The sequence below is a fragment of the Mauremys reevesii genome, linkage group 16 (genome assembly GCF_016161935.1).
Source record: "Mauremys reevesii isolate NIE-2019 linkage group 16, ASM1616193v1, whole genome shotgun sequence".
Lineage (NCBI taxonomy): Eukaryota > Metazoa > Chordata > Testudines > Geoemydidae > Mauremys > Mauremys reevesii.
In genome coordinates, this window is record NC_052638.1 from 3,789,911 (window position 1) to 3,812,222 (window position 22,312).

The 22,312-nt window shown below is 54.5% G+C and overlaps 1 protein-coding gene across 2 annotated transcripts in view; it reads left to right on the forward strand.

Annotated features, from left to right (window-relative positions):
• The window catches only part of LOC120384177 (C-factor-like), a 23,303-nt gene extending 5,984 nt beyond the window's left edge, over window positions 1–17,319 (forward strand). Inside the window, exons 1-6 of one of the 2 annotated variants that reach the window (XM_039502527.1) lie at window positions 2,714–3,019; window positions 3,508–3,559; window positions 5,366–5,553; window positions 15,801–15,959; window positions 16,500–16,619; window positions 17,104–17,319. In XM_039502527.1, the coding sequence (XP_039358461.1) occupies window positions 2,873–3,019; window positions 3,508–3,559; window positions 5,366–5,553; window positions 15,801–15,959; window positions 16,500–16,619; window positions 17,104–17,217 (780 nt within the window). In that variant the 5' untranslated portion in view covers window positions 2,714–2,872 and the 3' untranslated portion in view covers window positions 17,218–17,319. Of the gene's footprint in view, window positions 1–2,713; window positions 3,020–3,507; window positions 3,560–5,365; window positions 5,554–15,800; window positions 15,960–16,499; window positions 16,620–17,103 lie in introns of those variants that run through there. The other variant, XM_039502528.1, reaches the window with a different exon arrangement.
• Window positions 17,320–22,312: the final 4,993 nt, after the last annotated feature.

The following is a 22,312-nucleotide window of genomic DNA, read 5'->3' on the forward strand; positions in this document are numbered from 1 at the left end:
TCATCAAGGAATATCAGATGTAAAACAGCAGGAAGGTATTTACGAAGCCAACTCAAAGAGTTCCTCCTACACAAGCATTCAGGTCTTGAGCAGTTCAGGCAAACAACACACGTTACAACAAAGCTTAAACTTGTTCTTCATGATAATTTTAAAAACAAGACTAGCTGCCTATTTAATTTAAAAAACAGCAAAAAATATCCACCTCCCTTTCCATTTCTTATAAGGAGTCTTGAAGTTTAAATCTCCTCAGTGTGATAGACAGGCTTGCTTCGATCTGCTTAGCTCTTGGGACGTCCCCAAGGCTCCAGGCTGCTGGCCCCGTGCTGCCCAGGGTCCCTATGGACAGCTCTGTCCGCCATTAGGGATTTTTTTCCCAAGAACCCCCTGTAACATTTTGTGAACCCCGTTTGGGAATCAGTGTCCTAGAATGAAGCAGTCCAAGTGTCTTGCTTTCTAAACGGTAGGTAATAAGGGCACGTTTCATTTCTTCTGGCTGAAGAAATGAATTGCACCTGTAAAGGATGTTGTAATTTGAGGGATCCAGGTTCCCTTCTTTTACACACATCCATTTCACAGATCCCTGGACTCCCTGCTCCCTTCCCCCAAACTTTTAATGTCATTTTTACCCATGGACACATGTATCTGCCAGTCACTGTTCGCCAGAACAATACCATCAACCCTGCCAGGTGTGTCTTTATCTGCTTGTCCTTCAGCCTCAACTGCAAATATTGTACTGCCATGCAAGTTAAAGGATTAACTGGGGTTCTCTTACCTAAATTGCTAAAGAACCAGTTAATCTGCTCTTCACACAGGTAGGAAGTAACTTAATAGCTGTAACTAGTGCAGATTCAGTATTACTGTCAAGAACAAAAGCAGGTGGGATTTTCTGAACAGGGAAATTATATTTTCAGGCACAGTGACTGAAAACACTCATGTCCCATTGGTGCAGACCTGGCTCCATTTACACATGTAATGGGTACTGCATAGACCAATTACAGAACATAAACCTACAGTACAGTAGGAAGGGGGGTTTCATTTGGGAGAAATTTTCCTGGGCAGGGAATAGTGCTCATATTTTGAAACAACAGGAAGTTGATTGGCTTTACACATTTTGTAAAACCCAAATAAGGAATTTAGACGTTCCTGGTTTTGGACAGAGAGAAAAGCAAACAATCACATTTCTTCTCTATTTAATATGGCCCTGATTCTGCAAATATTTGTGCACACGAGATATTTCATGTTAAGAGAAGATTTTTTAAAATGTAAGCGCCTGATCCTGGGACTATACCCATGAGGAGACCCCTGAGTCAAAGCAATTATTCCTAGGAATAAAGTTACCCCAGTGCATAAGTGTTTGCAGGATCAGTCTGTAACTGCCTTCATCTCTCATAGGCCTTGTATTATACTACAAGTAGATTAATATTAAAGAGAGCTTAGGTCTAAAAAATACCCCTCCCCCCATTGTGTGTTTTTCTTTATTAAAAGTTAATCTGAAGACAATGTATTGACCAAGGGCAAGTCATGCCTGACCAACCTGATTGCTTTCTATGATGAGATCACTGGAGTTAAATGCAAAGAGCTGGTTATGCAGAGTAAAGGGCAGACAGGTAAAGTTACAGAGGCAAGGAGGCAATTAGGGAATAGTTCAGATCCTCAAAATAGGGGCTGCTCCAGCAAATTGCATCATAGGAGGAGATTCTTGATTAACTATATAGCTTAGTCTATCGTGCTGGGTCACAGGACTACAGCTCCAGTTTCGGGGGGGCGGGGGGGGTTGTACTCACTTCATTTTCAGGTTTTATTTTGAACAATTTTTGAGTTTGACATAGACATCCAAAAATCGGGGGGCGGAGGAGGGGGCGGGAGGTTTGGGGCTTTCTCTTTGTGTCTACTGTAATGAGTAGCGTCCAGCAGGACATGCGGCAATGACTAAGCTCTCCCTAATAGTCCCTAGTGCGTTGCACACTAACACTGTTTCATTACATTAAAGCACACTCAAGGCCCTTTAGTGTGTATCAGCAGGGTCTACGCGGATGAATTAGTGTGCAGCACGCCAGTGCACTTTAGAAAGTGCAGTGTCTTAGTTCACATTACTGCACCCTGTGGACGAGCCCTTAGAGACAAGGAACCACTTCCAGTGTTTTCCAGTGTTTACTGGCTAATCACCAATTTCAATTCTTTTGTGTTGGGTGCTCACAGGTTAAAGCCTAAAATCAGAAGCCCGGTACTATGCGCATGGGTGTAGTTAAAGTTTTATAACGTTGATGAAGTTTTATAAAGTTTTATAAAATTGAGACCCTAACATATGGGGAGTGTGCCTGGGCTTTTCCCCCAGTCTTCATAGGACAATAAAACGTAGGGTTCTTGCCCTGCAGTACGTTATAACAGATCATTCCTCTGTAAAACTACATCCCACAGCCCCTGAAAGCCATGCGGGTGCCATGCGGCTCAGCCAAGTCAGGAGAGTGGAGAATGAGTTTCACCACGTTGAATATTAACTTGCCCAAATTCTTATCACCTCAGTGAGAGATTGCAAACCCTGCCCAGTTTAAAGGTCACCCCGTGAAAATGCACGAATCCATGCGATCCCTATAGCTTCCGATCAGCCTCCCCGCCACCCCCGCCATCTCCTTTTCTGCACTTCTCAGCTCCTCCCTGCTGGGGAGCTCCTCCAATACCCCTGCAGGGGGAGCCTCTGCCCAGCGGCCAGTGATTTTACTCTGCGCGGGGCAGGCGCCAGGCCTTGGTCTAGGATCGGGCACCCAGGAGTCAGACCCTGTGTAACCCCAGGTGCAGGGGAAGTGGGGCCAGCACTAGCCCAGCTCTCGCTGAGCACAGGCCCTGCCAGCTGGGGCACAGGCAGGCGAGGACCATGGCTGGCTTTAATGTCCGCAGCGTTCTGGTGACTGGGGCCAATCGGGGAATCGGCCTGGGCCTTGTCAAGCAGTTTCTGGGGAAATCCAACCCACCCGAGTGGGTCTTTGCGACCTGCCGGGACCCGGAGGGAGAGCGAGTGCAGGTGAGAACGGGGAGAGGTGAGACTGCGTTAGCTGGACCTGGGGGGGGGAATCTAAGTGCGGGGCCTCCAGCCTCCCAGCACGTGGAGCCAAAAGCAAGAGGCCCGAGCAGGAGGGGATTTCAGCCCCTGCTCCAGGCTGACGCTCCCTGGCGCATACGGCTGGGGACGAGTTCTGCACGGGACACGGGCAAAGCTAGCAGAGCGCATTGGGGGAGCGGGCGGGGAGCACAGGTGCCTGTCTCCTAAAGGGAACGGGGAAACGGGTCCCTGACTTGACTGCACTGAGCTAGATGATGCCGACTTAGACACCCAGGATACAGACCCCTGCTGCAGACCCCGAAAGCCAGGGCTGGACCCTGCGCATGGGAGCTTTGCAGGCAGGTATTTACTTGGCCCAGGGTAGCAGCAGGGAGCTGAACTGTGCCCGGCCTGACCGTCCCTGCGAGCTGGCGGATCTGTCAATAATCATTAACTTTATTCTTTTTCAGGAATTAAAGACCTTGGCATCCAGGCATCCAAACCTGGCGATCGTTGCGCTAGGTGGGTGCCCTGCCCTGGGCCCAGAGAACTGAGGCTCCCTTGCTCTGGGTCCCTTTGTTCCCCGTTCCCTGTCCCCCTGTCTCCGTGTTCCTGTCTCCTTGCCTGGTTGGGAGCCACTGTTAGTGTTATTCCTGCCTAGGTGTTAGTGAAGGGGAGGGTGCTGGCAGCCACCATCTCAGCAGAGCAACTCCCAGGTCTCCCACGTCCCACTCAGCCTCTGTGGGCTTGCTCAGGAGAGGCCCAGGAAGTTCCTGGTATTTGCAGATTGCCCCGCGTGCCAGACTGGCAGGGAAGGGATGATTTTGATTGAGACAGGGGCTGCCTGCGCCATGCATGAACCTGGCTGGTTTGGGTCTGAACAGGCCTCGCTCTATTGGAGACAGATTTGCTTTCATAGACTCATAGAATCATAGAATCTCAGGGTTGGAAGGGACCTCAGGAGGTATCTAGTCCAACCCCCTTCTCAAAGCAGGACCAAACCCAACTAAATCATCCCAGCCAGGGCTTTGTCAAGCCTGACCTTAAAAACCTCTAAGGAAGGAGATTCCACCACCTCCCTAGGGAACCCATTCCAGTGCTTCACCACTCTGAGTGAAAAAGTTTTTCTTGATATCCAACCTCGACCTCCCCCTCTGCAACTTGAGACCATTGCGCCTTGTTGTGTCATCTGCTGCCACTGAGAACAGTCTAGATCCATCCTCTTTGGAACCCCCCTTTCAGGTAGTTGAAGCTTTGGAATCAAGGAATCAATCATGAACAGGGGCTGCCCTTTGTACAGCTCTGCTAGCCTCAGGGCTGCCTCTCACAGGATGGGAACCAATCCCAGCCTAGGGATCCTGCTGGGGCCAGATTAACGAACTAGGCCAATGGCCAGGGCCCAAATTCATGGGGGAGCACCCTAGGCCCAGGCAGTAGCCATAAAGTGGCTGGGCGGGCCATGCCTTGGATCTGCTGGGACCAGCTGCTCATCCTGCTGATGCTTGGAGTGCTGCTCACATGCCCGAGGCTGGGGGGAGCAGGGCCAAATCGGAGTGAGTGGCACAGTGACTTCGCACATAGGGTCACACCAGCGCTCAGGGTGAAAACTGATTGGCTCCTCTGATGTTTTCGGTGACGTATCGAAATGACTAGCGAGCTGTTTTGTTGAACCAGCTGTTTCAGTAACCCAAAAATGCTGCTGATGGTTCCAATAAAAAAAATGCCACAAACACTTTTTAAAAGGAAAAATCGGCATGTTTCAAATGCTGCCAAACAACTGTGCCATCGGGGTGTTCTTCCCTGAAGGGTGTTCTCATGGGATGGGGAAAGCTGGATGAGGGTGAGCCTGCCAGCGCTCTGATGGCAGATTTCAAACCCTGCTCACCCGTGGGACGATCCTGTTGTTCCAACACGCCCTTCCCCCCGCCCCATTAGCACTCTCACTGCCACACTGCTTTACACTCGCCCAGCTGACTCCTGGTCCCCCTGCTCGCCCCCGATTTCACGCTCTGTCTTTGACGCTATCCGTCCTGCCCTTGCCATGGCACTAGCCAGCTCTGACTGGCTAGCTGTGTTTGTGAGCCCCCTCGTCGTTAGCATGGCTCTGTAGACAGCCTGGGCTTCGTGTCTCCGGGAGAGGGGTTAGCTACAGGGTGCAGGAACCACGCCTCTGAACTAGGGTGACCAGATGTCCAGATTTTATAGGGACAGACCCGATTTTTGGGTCTTTTTCTTATATGGGCTCCTATTACCCCCCAACCCCCGTCCTGATTTTTCACATTTGCTGTCTGGTCACCCTACTCTGAACCCCCTGCTCTGTCTCTATAGAAGCTACTGACCCAGCCAGCATCAAGGCTGCAGCAACCAGAGTTGAGGAGCATCTGAAAGGCTCGGGGCTGAATCTGTTGATAAACAACGCTGGGGTAGTAAAGCTGAACACACTAGAGTCTGAGACACCGGAGACCATGTCCCTGGTGTACGCGACCAACGTGACAGGGCCCCTGCTGGTGAGCCAGGTAAGGGCCCCGACAGAGGGCAGGTCGCCGGCCGCACTGGGGTTTGACTTTGCTTAGGCCAGAACTTTTCCCTTCCCCCCAGGGCTCTGGTTCCCGGATCAATGAGCCAACCTGGTGTGTGTGTGTGGGTGTGTGTTTGGGGGTTGGGGTGCGGCGTTCATCACAGCATATGTGTCAGGTGCATTATGGGACTGTAACCACTCGAGAAATGGACCCAGAGGCCCTAATGCTGCCCCGGTGGGGTCTGAGCCAAGAGTCCAGCTCCTGCAGTAGAGGCCATCTCCCTATCCACACCCTCCCCCCCGCTCTGACCACGCTGCTCAGAGCAGCAGGAGCTCGCAGCCATGCCACCATGCTGCCCGGCGGTGCAGCACACTGAGGCTGCGGGGGAGGGGCCGGGGGCTAGCCTCCCGAGCCAGGAGCTCAGGGGCCAGGCAGGACGGTCCTGTGGGCTGGATGTGGCCCGCAGGCCACGGTTTCCCCACCTCTGCCCTAGAGAAAAGAGTGTTGATGCTTCTCCACTGTCTCCTTCCACTATGACAGGGGGTCTCAAACTGGGGGTCAGGACCCCTCAGGGGGTCACAAGGTGATTACATGAGGGGGTCGCGAGCTGTCAGCCTCCACCCCAAACCCTGCTTTGCCTCCAGCATTTATAAATAAGTGTTGTTAATTGATAAGGGGGGTCGCACCCAGAGGCTTGGTATATGGAAGGAGTCACCGGTACGAAAGTTTGAGAACCGCTGCACTATGACAAATAGTCCCAACAGAACGTCTAGAAAACATAGTGAGACCAGGGGTCCTTCATCCCCCAGCTGCTGCCCTTCAGCTGCACCCCAGGGCACACAGCCCCTTTCCAGGCACTTTGTGTCAGGAACTGGATGTGGCAAATTGAACCATTTAGAAACTAGGTCTAAAGTGGCTTCAAGGCTCCAGGCACCAGCTGGCAGGGCAGGAGTCACTTTGGGGAGGGGGGCACTTCAAATCTCTTTCCCTTTCTCCCCCAGCCCCACCCTCTCCTTCCCCCATCCCTCAGTGGCCTCTTGTCACTTGCCCTCACCTTCCCCCCAGGGAAGCTGTTGTTGACCCTCCTGTCTGAGCCCAGGACACCCCACTGGACAGCATGGGACCAGCGATGGGTGTAAATGAGTTTCAGGAAGGAGGTCACAAGTGGTCACCCTTGGGAGCTGGTGCATGGGTGCAACCCAGCCAGTCAGAATGTGACAATCAACGTCCCCAGCCAGACTGGGAAAGACACTCCAGATAAGAGCAATTCAGCAGAGGTTAAGGCTGCCCATGCAACCTTAACTGTGCCCCGCTGGACACATGCCTTACAGCAGGCCTGCACAACTCATAAAGCGGCGAGGGCCACATTCCTCCAAAGAAACAGCCGAGGGCCGAAACCTCCTGGCCCCGCAGAAACACCCCGCCCCAGAGCCGCCCAGCCCTGCGGAAACAAACCCTCCTTCCCCAGCGCCGCCCCACCAAAACCGCTGTGGGCCAAAAAGGAAGGTTGGGGGTGGGGAGGTTGTTGGGAATATTTTGCTAGCTTGGCAGCTGTAGTGTGGGAAGCTAAGATGTTTAGGTTTTTAGGATGGGTTAATTAGGCTTTGAGCTTTGTTTTGAGAAGTTGGCCTTGGCTAGTTCTATGAAGTCACAGCTGCGGGTGTGTTAATTTTGTTAACCAATTAGCAACTGCTTGCTTGCCTGCTTCAAGAGTATAAAGATGTATGCTGGAGAGAAATAAATGACTTTGCTGCCATTTAAACTGACTGAAGAGCTTTGTTCATATACGCCTGCGATGCAACAAATGGTGACCCCGACGTGATTGAATGAGGATAGTGTTGGTGGCCTGAACTGAAAGGAGGAAAAGGAGGCGCACCTGAGTCTCAGTGTCGAGCGGCTAGGAGCCACAGGGCGTCCGAAAAGAGGGGCGCACCTGAGCTCAGTGTCGAGCGGCGGCTGCAGGGCGTCCGAAGAGAAGGGCGCACCTGAGTTCAGTGTCGAGCGGCTAGGGCGTCGAAAAGAGGCGCACCTGAGCTCAGTGTCGAGTGGCAAGCCGCAGGGCGTCTGAAAAGGGAGGCACACCCCAGCCCAGAGGTGAGCAGCTAACATGGGAACCGCTGCATCAGCGGAAGAAAGGACGGTGCATGAATATCTGATGCGCAAGCTCCTCTGATACGTTATCCCGTCTGCTGCGGTGGGGACGGAGAAGGGGACTTTCTGTTCAACCAAGTACAATTTTTGATAAAACTGTTTGGGAGCGGCTAGGCTCCGAGCTTTGGAAGTCGGTGGCTCAGGGCGATAAGGAGGCCTTCTCCCTGAGTCCAGTATGGAATAAGGCGAAGGAGATAGTAGAAACTCTCACGGCCGAGGCAGGAGTGCAGGTGGCCCTTTCTGAGCTCTGCCGCCCAACGCCCGGAATGCCTTCTGTGTTGCCGGTTGGAGCCAGAGAGTTTTTCGAGGACACGGTGATACCTTTGGCTTCCAACTCCTACCCTATGGATGATGTTGCCCCTGCTACGGCCCCACTACCCTCCAATGTGGCTATCGGCCCCGACATGATTGATCCTGCTATGGTCCCGCCCGAGCCTATGGAGACAGCCTTGCCGTATGCACCCCCTCCAAAGCCATGCCGTGTCCACGGGGCCTGGGGGTGCCACGATTGCGGGGGGACAGAGGAGGCTCGGGTGGAACATGTGCCATCCAACCCATATCCCGATTTGACTACGTTTACTCAGTTTACTCAGTCTGATGCCTTCTATAAGGAGATGGAGCGCCAGGGTCGACAGCTGCAGCATATATGTGACAAGTTGGACCAATTGGAAGGTTCTCCACCTGGATCATCGCGGTCGCATCTTCACGAGCGCTTTCATCCGACTCGCCCTTCCGCCCCGCCTGGCCCCAGGGACCCTTCAACTGGGGACCCTCCGGATCCGGTACAGCGCTGGCATGGGGTTTTAAGAGAAGCCATCCTTGAAGGTCTAACACCTGAGGCCTTTCCGGTGATTACGCCAGACCCTCAACACCCTAATCATAGACGGTGGGCCCCTTTGGACTGGAAGTTGATCCGTGAGGCACAGAAATCGATCATGGCTTATGGACTAGATAATCCGTATGTACAGTCTATCATTGAACAGGTATTTGCTGGCCAAGCAATGTGTCCGTATGATGCGATTAAGCTAGCTGACATGCTTCTTACACCTACACAGAAATTGTTGTGGAAAGATGATTGGGCTAAGAGAGTTGACTTGGCTCTTGTCCGCAATTTGGATTTACCGGATGATGATCCTCGGTGCGTGGCCACTGCTGATATGTTTTTGGGAGCCGGTCGCTTTGTTGACCCGCATTTGCAAGCCCGCCTCGATCCCCGGATCCTGCAGCAGTCGCAGGAACTGGCTTTGGCTGCCTTTAAAGCGGTGCCCCAGATGGGAAAGCCGAGCCCTCCCTACGCTAAAATTATGCAAGGCCCATCGGAACCGTATTCCACCTTTTGGATCGCCGAGAGGCTATTGATAGATCTCCTAATCTGACGCCAGAGGCCAGAACTGCAGTTGGACTTGATCTTGCAACCCAGAATGCAAATCCCACTTGCCGCCGTATATTAGCCACCTTGCCCAAGACTGCGACCCTGATGGAAATGATTGAGGCATGTGGTAGTATGCTTGAGGAGACGGATAAGGCAGCAATTCATGCTAAGGCACAGGCCTCTGCACTGGCGTGGCGTTACAACCCCTGCTCGGGCGACAGCGGGGGCTAGAAAACCTACCCGGCCAGCCGGCCCCTGTTTTGCTGCGGAAAACCCGGGCATTTCGGCGGGACTGCCCTATGCAAAATGAGCAGCGGGCCTCTGATGTGTTACCTGAAGCTGCAACTGGCGCTTGCACACGATGTGATAAGTTTGGACATCGCGCGCCGACTGTTGGCGCGATACAAGAAGGATGGAACACCGCTGCCGGAAGCGGATCACGGAGCGCCTCGGAGGAGCGCGGCGACACAAGTGCCTCCACCCGCCAACCTGGCTGCCTGGAACACCTCACCGGAGCAACCTGTGGCAGTGCGGAGTGGATTTGGCCACAGCGACAGATGTAGTTTTAGAGACTGACGAGGTTCAAGTTCTTCCTTCCAACACCGATGGTCCATTAGGATTTGGCCTGAGTGCCCTTTTGATTGGCTTCGTCAACATCAAAACAAGGTATTTTTGTTTTGCCTGGCCTTATTGATGCCGATTATACGGGGAATATTGGGATAATGGTACGTGCCCTTTGTCCCCCTGTGACTATAACTGCTGGTACACGTCTTGCTCAGTTAATACCTTTCGAGGGATGTGTGCCCGATCGACCCGATTGACCGGGTCTCGAGGGTTTGGATCCACTGGCCCTCCCACACTGCCTTTGCTATGGACATCACTAAGCCCACCCGAACTGCTCGGCTTCAGGGATCCGATGAGCGGCAGATCACTCAGGGAGCTTTTATTGGGGATGCAATGCAGAGTGGGGTAACTGAGGCACCTGTGACGACAGAGGTAGAAGATCCTGTGTTTACCTTGGAATCAGAGCCCACTGAAGCGATTGCAGCTGAGGCCCCCATGCAGAATGATGTAGGAGATGCGCCATCTAACCTAGTATCAGAATGCCCAGGGGCAGTTGTAAATGGGGCCCCTCTACAGAGCAACATGTGTCCTCAAGAACTGCCTGTGTGTGGAAAGGGAGACGAAGAGGAGCAAGAGAATTTAGCTGTGCAGCTGGCAGATACTGGCTCACCCATTTTTAGTACTGAAAGCTCTGGGGCTCAAAAAACATTTGTGCCTGTTACAGCTGCAGCAATTGAAGAACAAATCATTGCAGAAACTGTAACATCTATGGAAACCTCAGCTGAAACTTTAAAGCCTTTAGAAGCAGTGCCTGGAAAACTATTTCCTGAACTAGTCCAAGATATTACCACTGCTCATTCAGGATTTGAGGCTGCAAACAGTAGGACTGAAGAAACTGCAACAGTGTCAGTATTAGAGATGACTGCTGCAATGGTGGATGGAATGACTGAGAAAGCAACAAGATGTACACACCCTGAGCCCTGGAGAACAACTGCTTGTTAGCTGTGCCAGGATCCCGTTTGTTTGATCCTCCTGATTGATTTAATTGATTGAAATAATTTTTGCTTTGCCTGAATGTATAGGATGATATCCTGATAATTTCAGAACTTGAACCACGATGGTGGTGGAACAGAAGAAAAAACACTCACATCATTGATATTGCCAATGTCTAGAAATTCCTGACTAAAAGGGCATTGAGAACTGACCCTGGTAAAGAAGCAAAGAATTGCACACTGGCAGGAAAAAATGTGGGACTCCTGCTAAAAAATGTGGTATTGATTGGATTTTGGGGTTTATTTTACAGGCTGCGCCCTGTGTTGTGGAATTTTTTTTTAGCATGTATTGCCCTCCCTAATTGGATTGTAAATGGTATTTCCCCCCCTCCCCCATTACTACCCCTGTTTTTTAGAGCCTAATTGTTTTTTGTTTTTAAAGTTTGAGAAAACTCAGCCAAAAGGTTTGTTGAGTATTCTCAAAGGGGGGGGGAGTTTATGGTGTTATTTAGGCATAAATTTAGGTAATTTGGGAGAATGGCTTTGAATTTATGTGACCCAAAATACCTTTATGTAAAGTGCTTTGGATCGGGCCCAGGCAGGCACGCAATAGATAGAGAACTTGAAGAGGAAAAAAGGATCGGGCCCAGGCGGCGGGCAACAGACAACAAGCTTGGAATACTGGTTGATAACCTTGAGGGTGTAGTTGATAGAAAAGGTAATTAACTACTAGCGAGTAATGTTAGGCAGAGTACAAAGTTAACTCTGTGGTTGCTGGAGGGAATAGCAGTTGAATTTTGTAAAGATGCTAAAGAGAAAAGTTTTTGGTGTTTTTGAAATGTTTGTAAATAAATTTAAGCAAAGAAATTAGTTTGCAATTGTTTGGTCATAAATAATTTTGTTGCATTAGTTGAAGATTGTATATTGTGTTATGTTATTGTAATTGTATTAGGCTAAGGGTATATAAGTGGTGATTTTTTTTTTTTTGGGTTTAAAAGTAGAAGTTAATAGTAAGAACCCTTAAGCTGTGAATGGCTTTGTATTCAGAAGTAAGTTAGGATGCAATTGTATTACTGTAAATGATTTAATTGATGATGTAATTTTTCTTTTTTTGCCTGATGGTATTAAGGGTATTTGTATATTGTATGTAATGATTGCTTGCCCAGTAGGGGTAGTTTTGTTTTGTTTTTTTAGATATTAAGAAAATTGGTGTTAGCTGCATAGCATTTTATGTACCATGCATTTATTTATAGAGTTAAATTTATGTTGTGTGTCTTATGTTTTGTTTTGTGGTGTTTGTTTGTTTGTTTTTCTGGCCAGAATTGTCCTTTGCGTTTTATGTGGTTTATGTTGTGTTTTTTCTAGCACCCCCCCTCCCTCAGTGTCAGTTTGATCACCTGACATCTGAGGGATGATTTGGTAATAGAAGTTTGCCACAAGTTGGTGTGCTATAAAGAAAGGGGGAATCCTGTAGAATTTACACCATTTATTTGTTGTGCTTTGTTTTTGTTTGGTGTTGTTGGGGTTATGTTAAGAATTGCATGGTTATATAGGTTGGCTTTATAAAGTTTTAATTTTGGCTTGTGATAGATTGTGGTGTTATGCTGTCATAAGTTGGAAATGTTTTGCTTATGTTTTCATTCCTTTTTTCTTTCCCTCCTTTTTGATTTTGGGTAGAGGGGGGAGGTGTTGGGAATATTTTGCTAGCTTGGCAGCTGTAGTGTGGGAAGCTAAGATGTTTAGGTTTTTAGGATGGGTTAATTAGGCTTTGAGCTTTGTTTTGAGAAGTTGGCCTTGGCTAGTTCTATGAAGTCACAGCTGCGGGTGTGTTAATTTTGTTAACCAATTAGCAACTGCTTGCTTGCCTGCTTCAAGAGTATAAAGATGTATGCTGGAGAGAAATAAATGACTTTGCTGCCATTTAAACTGACTGAAGAGCTTTGTTCATATACGCCTGCGATGCAACAGGAGGTGATACTTTAAAATGATTTAAAATATCCGGCTCTAGGTGTTTTGCTGCCTCAAGCAAAAAAAAATTTGGCTGTCCCCCATCCCAGCCCTGGGCTCCCCCCTGTACCCCCCTGCTGCCCCAATCCTGGGCTCTCCCCCCAGCCACACCCGCTGCCGCCCCAGCGCTGGGCTTCCCCCTTTCTTCCCCACCAGTGCCCTCCCCCCACCCTGCTGCTGCCCCAGCGCTGGGCTCCCCCCACCAGTGCCCCCCCCCACCTCCTGCCGCCCCAGCCCTGGGTCACTGGTAACGCTCCCAGGGCAGGTCATTCAGCAGGAAATTTGGATGTGCACAAAACACAGACAGGATTGGTTCCCATATGGTTACAGAGCTGCAGTAAAGTGGAACAATTTTCAGCTTGTGTGATTGGAGGATATCTGGATGCATATTATAAGCCTGTCCTCCATAAATGAGGAAAAGTTGAGGTGCCTTTATTATTCTTTTGTTCCACTCTTTCTTTCTATGGGGAATTTGCCAATGCAATATCACTGTCTTCCTTTTAAACAAACAAAAAGGCAATGGCTGCTGAAAATAGCAATTCCAGTGCTAATAAGCATTTCTTGCTCAATTTTATCCTGCTTTTTCTACAGCAAGTTACAGTGGATCAGTATATTTGATTTGGGAGAAATGAAGTAAGAGCTGCCCAAACTGAGCTTGAGCACTCCTGAATCCTGAGGTGTTCAAATCTGGAAGGCAGGTGCTGGGGGTGGGAGAGGGCTGTGGGCTCCACGGGGGAGCACGGCAGCAATGTGTCTGGAGCTGCATGGAGCCAGACACGCTGCTCTGAGTGGCACAGTAAGGGGGCTGGGGGTTGGAGAAGGGGTAGGGGGTTCCAGGGGGCAGTCAAGGGACAGGGAGCAGGGCAGGTTGGATGGGGCAGAGGTTCAGGGGGGCAGTCAGGTGACAGGCAGCAATTGGATAGGCATGGGAGTCTCAAGGGGTTTATCAGGGGACAGGTAGGAGGGTCCTGGGGGGAAGTTGGGAGGGTCTCAGGAGGGGGCAGTTGGGGACAAGGAGAAGGGAGGTTTAGATAGGGGCTGGGGTCACAAGGGGCAGGGGTCTTGGGAGGGGGCAATTGGGGGACAAGGAGCAGCGGCATTTAGATTGGGGGTGGGGTCCTGGGGGGCAGTTAGGGCAGGAGTCCCGGGAGAGGGGTATCAGGGGATAAGGACCAGTGGTGTTAGATAGGGGGTGGGAGTCCTGGGGGGGCAGTTGGGGCAGGGGTCCGGGGACGGGGCAAACAGCGGCCGCGTGCCGGGATTCAAATGGCTCTGGTCTGCCCACAGCGGCAGGGAGCCCTGAGCCCTTTAAATACCAGCCGCGGCTGGGAATCTCTGCGGGCAGCCCAGAGCCCTTTGATTCCCGGCCGCGGCTGAGATTTAAAGGGCTCTGTGCTCCCCGCAACTGCGGGCAGCCCAGAGCCCTCTGATTCCCGGCCGCGGCTGGGATTTAAATGGCTCTGCGCTCCCCGCAGCTGTGGGCAACCCAGAGCCTTTTGATTCCTGGCCGCAGCTGGGATTTAAAGGGCTCTAGGCTCCCCGCCACAGCGGGCAGCCCAGAGCCCTCTGACTCCTGGCCGCGGCTGAGATTTAAAGGGCTCTGCGCTCCCCACGACTGCGGGCAACCCAGAGCCTTTTGCTTTCCGGCCGTGGCCGTGATTCAAAGGGCTCTGGGCTGCCTGCAGAGCGCCATGTGCGGGGGATTTAGGATCCCCTCGCGGGCTGCATGTTGTGCCAGGCCTGCCTTACAGGATGCTCTTCAGTGATATGGTCACTTATTATTGCTCCAGCAGATAAATAGAACTAACTTTTCCTGCACCCTTAGTCCCCATGGCACCATTCCCAATCCATGGCTTTTAGCTGCACACTCATGCCGTTGCTGGCCTGGCCTGCTCTAGCTCTGTGCACCAGGGCTGGGTTTTTCAAAGGTGGTTAAAGGAGTTGGGCACACAAATCCCACTGCCAGTGAATGAGAGTTGGGCACCTTACACTGGAATAAGTTGTCACTGAAGTGTGTGTTTGCATCTAGGTACGAGGTACTTTCCTTCCCCCCGGCAGCCCGGCCTTCCGCAGGGACAGGGATTGGACAAGGCAGTTAACGATGAGGCTGTCTTAGCTCTGATCAGAGGTGGTCTGTTTCATACTGAATACGCCCACAAGTTTTTGCTGCTACTCTTATACTGAGTGTAGGATTTGAAGAAGCAAATTGTATTGGCCTAACCGGGCTCTTAATACCTCCGTGTTAAAACTCTCATTGGCTCGGATGGAAGCCGAGTTAGGCCAAAGCTGCTGGTATTTGACCATCCTACCCGATTTCTGCAGTGTGCTGTAAGTACGGCTCAGCATATTGGAGAGGAAATACTTCCATGTCAGTGAGTCAAGGCCTCTGTCTAGCACAGATCTAGAGCAGGGGCTCTGAACCGTTTGTGCTGGTGACCCCTTCACACAGCAAGTCTCTGGGTGCGACCCCCCCTTATACATTAAAAACACCATTATAAATGCTGGAGGTGATGCGGGGTTTGGGGTGGAGGCTGACAGCTTGCGACCCCCCCCATGTAGTAACCTTGTGACCCCCAGTTTGAGAACCCCGGATCTAGAGGGTGTGTACAATCCCGCAAGATACTCTGTGCAGGGCTGTAAGGTAGGGAAACAGCCTATCATCGGCTGTATCTACACTAGAAACACGACAGCGGTGCCAAAAGAGTTCTTCTGTCGCTGTAGTAACTCCACTGCTCCGACAGGTGGTAGCTAGGGCAACGGCAGAATTCTTCCCTTGACCTCGCGCTGTCTCCACTGAGGCTTAGGGTGTCTCTCAGGGGTGCAGCCCTTTTCACCCACTTTCTATTGTAAACACTGGCCTGGGACCGGCTCCCCCGTTCACTGCCAGCGAGGGCAGAATGAGGTTACCCAACTCCTAGAAATCAGCCTTTGAAACAGGACTGAGCCTGTGAACAAGTTGGAGGGCAGGGGGAGAGCATGGCCCAGGAGCAGCAGGCCAAGGGGACCAGCCCGCCAGAGGTGTCACAGGCGGTGCTGCGCTGCAGCTGGGCAACAGCTGAACCCACTTCAATTCAAATCAGAGTCCACTGGTGAAGAGAGGAATGTGGGTCCTTTCTCCTAAGCTGACCCGGGGGTGCTCTGTTCTCCCCATTGCCCAGGCGTTCCTGCCCTTGCTGAAGAAGGCTGCCCAGGGAAGCAACCAGAAAGGGCTGAGCTGCAGCAAGGCGGCCATTGTCAACATGTCCAGCGAGGCTGGCTCCATCACGAATCTCTTTGCCTGGCAGTTGGGGCAAGTTGTATCTTATCGGTGCAGCAAGGTAGGGGGTGTGCTCAGCAGGGCACCAATTCACGCTCGGTCCGTGTTCCGCTACAGCAAAGGGGAAAGAAAAGTCTTTCTTGCCTAGGGTGACCAGATGTCCCGATTTTATAGGGACAGTCCCGATTTTTGGGTCTTTTTCTTACATAGGCTCCTGTTACCCCCACCCCCGTCCCGATTTTTCACATTTGCTGTCTAGTCACCCTATTCTTGCCCCGTGGCTTATCCCCCAGATTTGACCTGCCAGGCCAGCATTCCGGCCAATCTCACTCTGCTCCCCCTTGTGGGAAGCACGGCCTCCGGGTCACATGATGCTTGGTCACCTGACCCCAGAGCCCAAGCCTTGGACCAGGACTCTGGGTCCTGCATGTGGGCCCATTGCAGTGAGAGGTGGTGACTCAGTAACATGCTGATCGTCCCCACGGAGAGAATCACACACTGCAGCTTGCATCAGCTGTCCCCCTTGCTCACCTTTCTCCTGGGGGTGGGTTCCTGCTCTCCCCACACGCTGCTGTCTCTGCTCATGGTGTCTCGCCCACAGGCTGCTCTGAACATGCTCACCAAGTGCCAATCCTTGGGGTATGAAGGAGACGGGATCCTGAGCATCGCTGTCCATCCTGGCTGGGTGCAGACTGACATGGGGGGCTCACCATCCCACCAGGTAGGTGCCTCAGTGGGAGAGGCCAGTCGTAGCCACATGTTACACTGGAGCCTGTTCCCTTATCACCCGCCCCATATTGATGACACCTCTCAGGGGCTCCCATCCCAGCGAGGCAGTCGTCAGGACCCAGCTCTCTGGGGATTCAGTGCTGTGTCCTGGGCATTGCTTCCCGGGGCTGCTGGTCCCATGGTTCCTTCAGCGCTCAGCATTGCACAGCAATCCCTACAGAGCTGCTGCTTGGGGAGCTGGAGGGGCAGGAGCTGGTCGTCTGTCTCCATTGGGGCTTAGGGTGTCTCTCAGGGGTGCAGCCCTTTTCACCCACTTTCTATTGTAAACACTGGCCTGGGACTGGCTCCCCCGTTCACTGCCAGCGAGGGCAGAATGGGATTACTGAGATCCTTTCCCAGATCCTGGCCTGGCCCCTGGTGTCCTGGGCCAGCCCCAGGGCAGGCTTCTCCCCCTCACTCTCCTTTGCCCCCTGCAGGCCCCACTGACGGTGGATGCAAGTGTCCGAGGGATCCTGAACGTGCTTCCAACACTCTCCAGGAAGGAGAACGGGGCCTTTGTGAGCTGGGAAGGGAAAGTTCTTCCCTGGTGAGACGCCCCCTGGCCACGCGACAGGAGCCCTGGGTCAGGCCGTTCCAGTGACTGCGCCGTCAGCCGTGCCTGTGTCCTCAATAAACCCACTGTTCTAATGCAACAGCCCTGCCTGGACCCTGCCTGGCCTGGCCTGGCCTCCACAGGCTGGGTTTGTACCATTTAGCCAGCCTGAAAGCTGGGTAAGCGCTAAGCCCCTATGCCCAGCAGAGCGGAAAGGCTGGACTCCCAACGCCGGGGCTGTGCCGGTGCCAGGGCCGTGGCGAGTGAGATCAGGGCAGCTCAGCACCCGGAGGGCAGCAGGAGCCAGGTGGTCAGGAAGCTGGTTTCAAACTTCCTGCTGAAAGAGTCTGCGAGACAAAGCGGGCTGCAGGGAGCCAGCCAATGGCAGGGGCTGGGGGGGGGGGCTGGGGATGCCGCTAGAGAGCAAGCTGAGATGGCAGCTGCTGCAGGGGAACCGGGGCAGCCCTAAGCGTATGGAGACCAGAGCCCGGGCTCAGCACTACGGCAGAGCCAGGGGGTGGAGTGAGAGCGGGAGCTACGGGCAAGGCTGCTCTGGCTCTCTGGAGATCTGCCCACGAAGGAGGGGCTGACAAGGCTGGGGAGAACCAGCTCGGCTCCTGCCCGGCAGCCTGTGGGGTTAGAGCCGCTCTCTGCCTGGCTACAGCTGGCTGCCAAGGACATCGGGCCAATAATCTCGCACCTCTCCCCTGTAACGTCTCTGCCCAGCGCCTCGCCCCTGACACCAGGCGGAGCGTCCATGCCAGGTGGGTCCTTGACCCCCGCACCACGGTGCAGCCCTCTGGCTTCTGGGCTGGGAACTAGACACTGGCACTGCTCTCCAAAGAACACGGCAAACTCTCCCCTGCCCTCTCTCAGCCACACACACAAAGGACACAGGGCCAGGCTGGACCAGGCCAGCTTCCTGCACCACATGCAGCTTCGTCCACGTGATTAGTGAGGTGGGAGTGAAGCTCCAGTAGCCGTTAGCCAATCTCCCAAAGACAAGGTGCTGCACGTGCCAGGGGCCTGACTTGGAACAATACAAAGCTGCCAGCACAGCCTTGGTCGTACGGAACGGCACAGCCCTTGACAGCAGCCACGCGGAGCCATGGGGCCGGCTTTAGGCCAATTCAACCAATTCCCCAATTGCCTGCAGGAGGTCCACCTGTCCTGCGGTTTCGGCGGCAATTCGGCGGCGGGTATGCCAAAGCCGTGGAACCGGAGGACCTCCCGCAGGCGTGCCGCCGAATCCGCGGGACCGGGGACCTCCCACAGGCAAGCCCCTGAAGGCAGCCTGCCTGCCATGCTTGGGGCGGCAAAATACCTAGAGCCGCCCCTGCTGACTATGCACAAAATACACTGCCAACAATTCTCCCCTCCTTCAGCTTCCCATTCCCAGAGTCCTATGTGGTACCCCTACAATGGTAGCTAACCCCTTTCAGACACAGGTGTGATTTACACCCCGGTCCCTTCAACTGAATCCCCTCAATCCTGTGCAATCTTTTGGGTCACCGGTTGTAGTAAAGACATTACAACCGATTTGATTCAAGTCTGGCTTTCCCTTAAGAATAAGATCAGACTGTGCATGGAGTTGAGCATTTGAGGCTTGTTTGGCTATGGAGATATTTGATTCTGTCCTTGAAAATTAAAGTGGCAGAGAATCGTGAAAGATGGAACAGACTTATCAACTCCTTGTCCCTGGCCCTGTGCACAAGGCAGGGAGGTGCCTACTGGGTAGTCCAGTGGTCTCCAAACTTTTCACATCATGCCCCCCATACCACTGTCCACCCCCCTCTGCCCCCCGAGAGCCACGGTCAGGAACTGGGGCCCAGAGTAGGGACGTGGCTCCTGGGGTCGGAGTGCGGACAGGATAAGGGGGCCAAGGCTGGAGCCAGAGCTGCGACTGGGCTGGGAGCTATGGGCCGAGTCCAGGGCCATGGCTGGAGGTGGGGCCGGAGCAGAGCTGGGGGCAGAGCAGGGTTGGGTGGAGCTCTCTGCACCTCCCCTGTGGGGGCTGGCCTGGACCTACCACACCCTTCTGAATGTTACTCTGCAAGTGCACCCCCCAGGGCGCCCCACACAGTTTGGGGCCACTGGTGTGGTCTCAGACGCTATGACTGGTCAGTTCTGACACTTACATCCCTTCCCCGGCAAGCATTCGACAGTAGGAAGGACACCACCGCCACGTCGGTTCTCTTGCCGTTCAGCCCAAGGTGCTTTTGCTTCGTTTGATCCCATCACTACAGCTGTATCCAGGGCTTTTGCACTCACGGTGCAGGGGAAGAACATCCACTTCTCTCCAGCTGAAGCTGCCCCCTTCCAAAGGAGACAGAATTCTGCTACACGGATGTTGCGCGGGGGATTATTGCTGGATTAGTCTTTGCCCTCTGAGAGCGAGATTTCAACACTGGGCTGCAGTTCCAAAGGGTTTTATACCAGTCCCTCTCCAGCCACAGCGTCGGATCCAAGACAAGCAAGTGCGTATTTGGAGGATTGGGAGGGGGAAGAGCTGTTACAGATGCTGCAGGCGAACGTTTACATCCACAGCACTCTGTCTTCATGGGCCTGGGGTCTCCTTGCACCCCAAACAATGTTCATGAAACCAGCTTAGGGTTAGTAACTGGAACGAACTTCCATTCATACAAAACCAAAAATAATTCTTAATTGCTCACCTCAGGGTGGACTGATTTAAATTAAAGCCTTTATAATCACCGCAGAGAAAACCTTGCTGTGAATTCTCGATCTGAATTGTGTTTGGCATTTGTACTTCAGCAGGGGCAGCTCTAGGCATGTTGCCGCCCCCAAGCACAGCAGACAGGCTGCCTCCGGCGGCTTGCCTGAGGGAGGTCCACCGAAGCTGCGGGACCAGCGGATCCTCTGCAGGCAGGCCACTGAAGGCAACCTGCCTGCCGCCCTCGTGGCGACCAGCAGAGCACCCCCGTGGCTTGCCGCCCCAGGCACGTGCTTGGCTTGCTGGTGCCTGGAGCCGCCCCTGTACTTCAGTCATTTCCATAAAGAAAGGTTAACTGTCCTTGGCTGGGAAACATCACAGCTGTGGGAAGCCAGCCCCCCAGCCCTGCCCCTTCCGCGCTCCCGGCCACCGGCCCAGCCCTGCCCCAGGCCAGCCCCCCAGCCCTCCCCCTCAGCACCCCCGGCCCCCGGCCCCGCCCTGCCCCAGGCCAGCCCCCAGCCCCACCCCTCAGCACCCCGGCCACCGGCCCGTCCTGCCCCAGGCCAGCCCCAGCCTTGCCCCTCAGCACCCCGGCCACCGGCCCGTCCTGCCCCAGGCCAGCCCCCAGCCCCACCCCTCAGCACCCCGGCCCCGTCCTGCCCCAGGCCAGCCCCCAGCCCTGCCCCTCAGCACCCCGGCCCCGTCCTGCTGCAGGCCAGCCCCAGCCCTGCCCCTCAGCACCCCGGCCCCGTCCTGCCCCAGGCCAGCCCCAGCCCTGCCCTATCAGCACCCCGGCCCCGGCCCCGTCCGGCCCCCGGCCAGCCCCCCAGCCCTGCCCCCTCAGCACCCCCGGCCACCGGCCCCGTCCTGCCCCAGGCCAGCCCCCAGCCCCACCCCCTCAGCACCCCGGCCCCGTCCTGCCCCAGGCCAGCCCCAGCCCCACCCCTCAGCACCCCGCCCCGTCCTGCCCCAGGCCAGCCCCCCCAGCCCTACACCCTCAGCACCCCGGCCACCGTCCTGCCCCAGGCCAGCCCCACAGCCCTGCCCCTTCGCCCCGGCCACCGGCCCGTCCTGCCCCAGGCCAGCCCCAGCCCCGCCCCTCAGCACCCCGGCCACCGGCCCGTCCTGCCCAGGCCAGCCCCCAGCCCCGCCCCTTCGCGCCCCGGTCCCATCGTGCCCCAGGCCAGCCCCAGCCCTGCACCCTCAGCACCCCGGCCACTGGCCCAGTCCTGCCCCAGGCCAGCCCCAGCCCAGCACCCCGGCCCCGGCCCCGTCCTGCCCCAGGCCAGCCCTGCCCCTTCTGCGCCCCGGCCACCGGCCCGTCCTGCCCCAGGCCAGCCCCAGCCCCGCCCCTCAGCACCCCTGGCCACCGGCCCGTCCTGCCCCAGGCCAGCCCCCCAAGCCCCGCCCCTTCTGTGCCCCCGGCCACCGGCCCAGTCCTGCCCCAGCCCCCGCCCCAGAGCGCCGGGAAGGGAAGGCAGGCAGCAGGCGAACCCGCCTCCCCAGCCCCAGCCGGAGCACTGGAGCCGCAGCCGCAGGGAGCGGTGGTAAGCAGGGGGCGGGGGCGGCACCTGGCTGTTTGGGGAGACACAACCTCCCCCAGCCTATGTGACCCACTGCACATGATCACAATGTTGATTTTCAACTAAATATAATCTGGACACGAAATGTGCTGCTTTGTTTGTTTGCTAACCAGGATACGTCCTTCCTCGGATACTAAATCCTTTCACCTGGCACCAGCCAGACAAGACAACAAGTAGCCAAACGTTTAACATCGAACAGCCAGCGACACCTCACCGACGGACACCCACGTGGCCGCTGTCTGCACGCACGTGTCACCCAGCAGGGAGCTCGTACTGGAACGGTCCCTCTTCAGCTGGGCATCTCAGGGGAACGGTGACAATTTTCTGCTTCTGCTCCGCAATTAGATTCATAAATAGGGTGACCAGATGTCCTGTTTCTACAGGGACAGGCCTGTATTCCAGCCCTCCTGCAGGTGGGCCGACTTTTTCTTAAAAAAGGGTAAAGTGTCTCCCCCTCATCAGCACTGGTGGGTTCTGCTGCTGGCCAGGTCCCTGCTCACCAGCTGCCCACCCACCAATAGTGAGTGGGGGGCGTCCAGTGCTCGACGATGGGGACGGATGCGCAAGGCTGGTGGCAGGGTGAGATGCAGCACGCAGTGCTGGCCACTCCCTTTGCTGGTTTGTCAAGCACAGCTCCTGCCAGGGCCGACGAGGAAAGGAAGCTGGTACAAATTACCAGGGTCTGGCGGTGTGGAAGGGGTCCCGGGGCCTGGCTTCGTCAGCCCTGTTTAGCCGGTCCGCCCTTGCGGGGGGGGGAGGGGGGCCTGAAAAATTGTTTTCACCAGGGCCCAAACCCGCTCTAGGTGGCCCTAGCTCCCGCTGGGTGCCAGCTCTTGGCA